At 31.2% G+C, this 4,232-nt stretch overlaps 1 protein-coding gene across 1 annotated transcript; it reads left to right on the top strand.

Moving 5' to 3' along the window:
• The first annotated feature begins 366 nt into the window (after window positions 1-366).
• Window positions 367-1,515, top strand: LOC130737259 (replication factor A protein 1-like). The gene is made up of 6 exons (XM_057589012.1): window positions 367-393; window positions 483-750; window positions 828-924; window positions 1,016-1,137; window positions 1,221-1,305; window positions 1,380-1,515. Exons 1-6 carry the CDS (start codon window positions 367-369, stop codon window positions 1,513-1,515), a joined length of 735 nt encoding a protein of 244 aa, XP_057444995.1.
• Window positions 1,516-4,232: the final 2,717 nt, after the last annotated feature.

A 4,232-nucleotide genomic window follows, 5' to 3' on the forward strand; every position in this document is an offset into this window, starting at 1 on the left:
GTCAAATATACATTTAATGCTCTGCATTTAATCGTGACAAGCAAAAGTCAGGAATGAATATGGAGCTTCAATTCCGCATATAATTATTTTTTCGTTACAAACTAATCTCTTCGTTACTTTTTTTTCCTTTTTTAAGATGAATATACCAGTAACCCTAATTCTCAAATTCCTATATAAATCACCTCATGGTATTCTTCAACTTCATCATTTTTCCCACCAACTATTGGCTTTGAAATATACTTTGTTCGAATGGCAATCGACGATCTCGCCACCATCGATGCCTCTAAAGAAAACTGGTCTATTGTCGCAAAGGTGAACTGTTTGTGGCTTAGTCCGAGCTTATATGGATCCAAGCTTCCATTTTCCATGGACATGATTCTTATGGATGATAAGGTAAATCACTTTTCACATAAACATCATGTTTTACGTCCTTTTTTGCTTAAACTATAAATCTCTAATGTTCTCATTTTAATGAATTTCAGGGTTGTAAGATTCATGCGACCGTTAGGAAGACTCTGATATACCGATTCCAATCTTTGATAAGTGAGGGTCGTGTATATCAGATTTCGTTCTTTGGCGTTGGTGAAAGCGGACGTGATTTCCGACCAACCGAGCATCCATTCAAGATCAACTTTGATATTCATACATCTGTGCGCTTGGTTCCCAACAAGGCCATCGATTTAAGCCCGTACAATTTTGTGCCGATATCTAATATAATGTTCAAGGATCTTGATACGTCTTTTCTTATAGGTATATACTCTTTTTGGGCCTTTTGATTTTTAAATTACTATTCTGGGATTTGGATTAATGTTGCTATGATTTTGCAGATGTCGTTGGAATTCTCACTGGTGCAAGTGCTGAACAAGAATTCGAAAAAGATGGCGGGAAGCAGAAAAGAATTACTATTGAACTTGAACAAGACGGGTACACCCAAATTTCATACCTTATTTCAAATTTTGTACATCTTTAATTATTAAGTTTTTATGGTTTTATAATTTCTCATTCGTCTTAATAGGGCTCGGGTTGAATGCGCCTTTTTTGGAAAGTATGTTGATGAGGTCGTTGGTTACCTTGGATCTGCTGATGCAATCAATGCCGTTGTTGTTGTGAGTTGTGTCAAAGTAAAGCCCTTTAAAGGTATTTTAAAGTTTCATCTGGTGTCAAATAATTAAAGTGCAGTGACAATTTTTTTGAAAACATTCATAATTTTTATTTTACAGGTAAGACAAGTCTCCAAAATGTTTATGGAGCTACAAAGGTTCTTTTCAATCCTCTCATAGAAGAAGCTACTCCCCTCCGATCTCGGTGAGTTCAGTTCTGTTGTTTAAATTACTCTCCTTTTTTATTGATATCAAATTATTTAATCGTCTATCTTCTAGGTTTTTGGAATCACATGATAATACGGTGCATGTCATTAGTCCTCTGCAAGATTCTGCAAAGAAATCTACCCATGAAGATGATTTTCTAAAGCAGAATGATGGGAAAACCATCGAGCAACTAAAAGATCTTGCATAGGTATGTATATAGGTTCATATGTTTTTATTTTTAAACTTAATTTTTCCCTAGAATCAATGCTGCCTGCAATAACCACCCACTGTATTTTCAGAGGGTTCATGAAATTTTAGAAATTTCAAAATCTTTACCGATTAAAAAATTAATAAGTCTTATCACTTTAAATTTATAACCTGTATTTGACTTCAGAAAATAAATCATAAACTGCATTAAAATCGAATCACTGATGCCAACTTCAGAAAATAAACCACGTTAAAGTTTATGAGATTTAGGGTATACTAAAACCAATCACTGATGCTTTCTTTGCTATGAACCAAAAAACTAATCTATATATGACTTTTACGGCATTGAAAATGTTTGTGAAGTGGTAGTCATTTTATTGAGTAAGCCCCTTTAGAATTCATGATTGATTGAATTAATTCATGCATTTTAAATGGTGTTAATGTGATTCAGAGTTCAAATTTGAATACATATACCATGTGTATGAATTGAAATTCATACAATCAAGTTCTTTAGCATGCCTACACTATTTAAATGCAACATATATCACACATTCTAAAATTATTGTTTTTAATTTTTCAGAAATCCTATTGTGTTGTTCTTAGTAGTGTTAAGTATATTGCAAAGGGTATGGATTGGTACTACCCTGCGTGCAAGTGTAGCAAGAAGGTATATGCTGCCGACGGTATGTATTTCTGTGAGCCATGTAATCGTCACGTTGTTTCTCCGGCTCACGGGCAGTTATATGTTGCACTTTCAAATTTATTGATCAGACTCACGGGCAGTTATATGTTGCACTTTCTAGAGTTAAATCTAGAAAAGGGTTGAAGATGCTCATCATAGATGACGAAGGAGTTGTAACTAACACTACACGCAACGTAGTGTATCAAGAAGTCTTCGATAATATTTGACATGTAAGTGTTTATTTATCAAGGTTTTTTTCAATTTAAATGGTAGAAATAGAAAAACTGATATGGTTATTCTCTTTATTGTTTTACAATATAAAAAGATATCAAGCAAGTTATTGATCATCTAATTTGAAGGTGTAATGACGTTTCTATAAGGTTAGCTTATACTTTCAAATTATACACAGTTTATATTTGTATTAGTTACTGATTATTACACTAATAATTTTTCCTTCCTTTCTAGGTTCTATAGCACAAATATGTTTGATTGACAACAAACTCGGTTATGTAGTCTTTATCATTAATCATGGACTACAATTTCGTATAAGGGTTCATGTTGCTGTCATTGTTATTTTTATCTTATTTCAATTTTCATGTAATGCATTACTTAAAAACGTGGTTTTTATTACTATTCAAGTGTAGTCCATGTGAGGTATCTACAACCTCATCGAAAAAATATATTTACTGTGGTCAATTCATCTACATGTTTGTAACATATGTTCTGTTCCATATCTTTTATATATACTTACTGAAAAGAGTCTAAACTAAGTTAAAAACGCATTACTACTGATTTATCTTTACAATAAAATTAATCGCCGTGCAACGCACGGGTAAAGAACACTAGTATATGTGAAAATATTTCATACATTGTAAGTGTGAACCGATGTATGTTCGTTCTCTCTTCACCTTCTTCCTTTCGTTTTAAGTATTTCACACTCAATGAGTGGAAAACATTTTCACATTCTTAACAGTTGGTTCATTCACACTCTTGAGGGTGAAATTTGAAAATATTTCACACTCTTGAGTGTGAAATGAAAATATAAAAAAATCAATTTTTTTTTAAATAAAATTATTAACAGTTCAATAACTCACACTCTTGAGTGTGAAATTTGAAAATGTTTCACAAATTTGAGTGTGAAATTTAATTATTAAAAACTAAATATTTAAAATTAAAAATAAAATTCTTAACACTTGGTTCTTTCACACTCTTGAGTGTGAAATTTGAAAAGATTTCAAACATTGACAAAAAAAAAAGATTTCACACTCTTGAGTGTGAAATGTGTGAAATGAAAATTATAAAAAAACAAAAAAAAAATTAAAAAATTATTAACAGTTCAATAACTCACACTCTTGAGTGTGAAATTTGAAAATATTTAACACACTTGAGTGTGAAATCTAATTCTAAAGAAACGAAAAATTTAAAATTGAAAATAAAGTCCATTCACACTACTGATCTTAAGTGCGAAACTGAATTGCGTTTCACACCCTTGAGTGTGAAACACAATTGTGCGAATTGAGTATCTTTATTCTCTCTTCACCTTCTTCCTTTCGTTTTAAGCGTTTCACACTTAGTGAGTGTGAAATATTTTCACACACATTGAGTGTGAAAATGTTTCACACTTAGTATGTGTGAAAATACTACCACACTTTGACTATCTCTTTATAAGAGAGGGTATTAAGGGAATTTAGAAAATAAAAGAGGGTGTGAGATTAATAAGGGGGTGTTAAAACTATTGCCCAGTTTTGATTCAGGGTAGTTTGATTACAATTTTAACCGTTAACTGATTAGATTTTAAGGATGTGTTACGTTAATTAATAAAATTAAATAAAAAGATAGATTTTCTCACATTCTTAAAATTTGATTGGTTGACAGTGTAAAAAAACTTTAAACCGACGGTGCATAGAAATTAAACTCATTTTAAAATCTATTGTTTTCAATAGCTGTTTTGAAAAACAGTTATCAATTTCAATTTTTAAAATTAAAATACCAAAATAGATGAAAGATGTTTTATGTTTTTGAATTACAATTTTTTT

The sequence above is a fragment of the Lotus japonicus genome, chromosome 2 (genome assembly GCF_012489685.1).
Source record: "Lotus japonicus ecotype B-129 chromosome 2, LjGifu_v1.2".
NCBI lineage: Eukaryota > Viridiplantae > Streptophyta > Magnoliopsida > Fabales > Fabaceae > Lotus > Lotus japonicus.

Coding starts and splice junctions, on each gene's coding strand:
- LOC130737259 (XM_057589012.1), top strand. CDS start 367: ATGGACATGATTCTTATGGATGATAAG. Junction 751..827: donor TGATACGTCTTTTCTTATAG/GTATATACTCTT, acceptor ATGATTTTGCAG/ATGTCGTTGGAATTCTCACT. Junction 1,306..1,379: donor GCTACTCCCCTCCGATCTCG/GTGAGTTCAGTT, acceptor TCTATCTTCTAG/GTTTTTGGAATCACATGATA.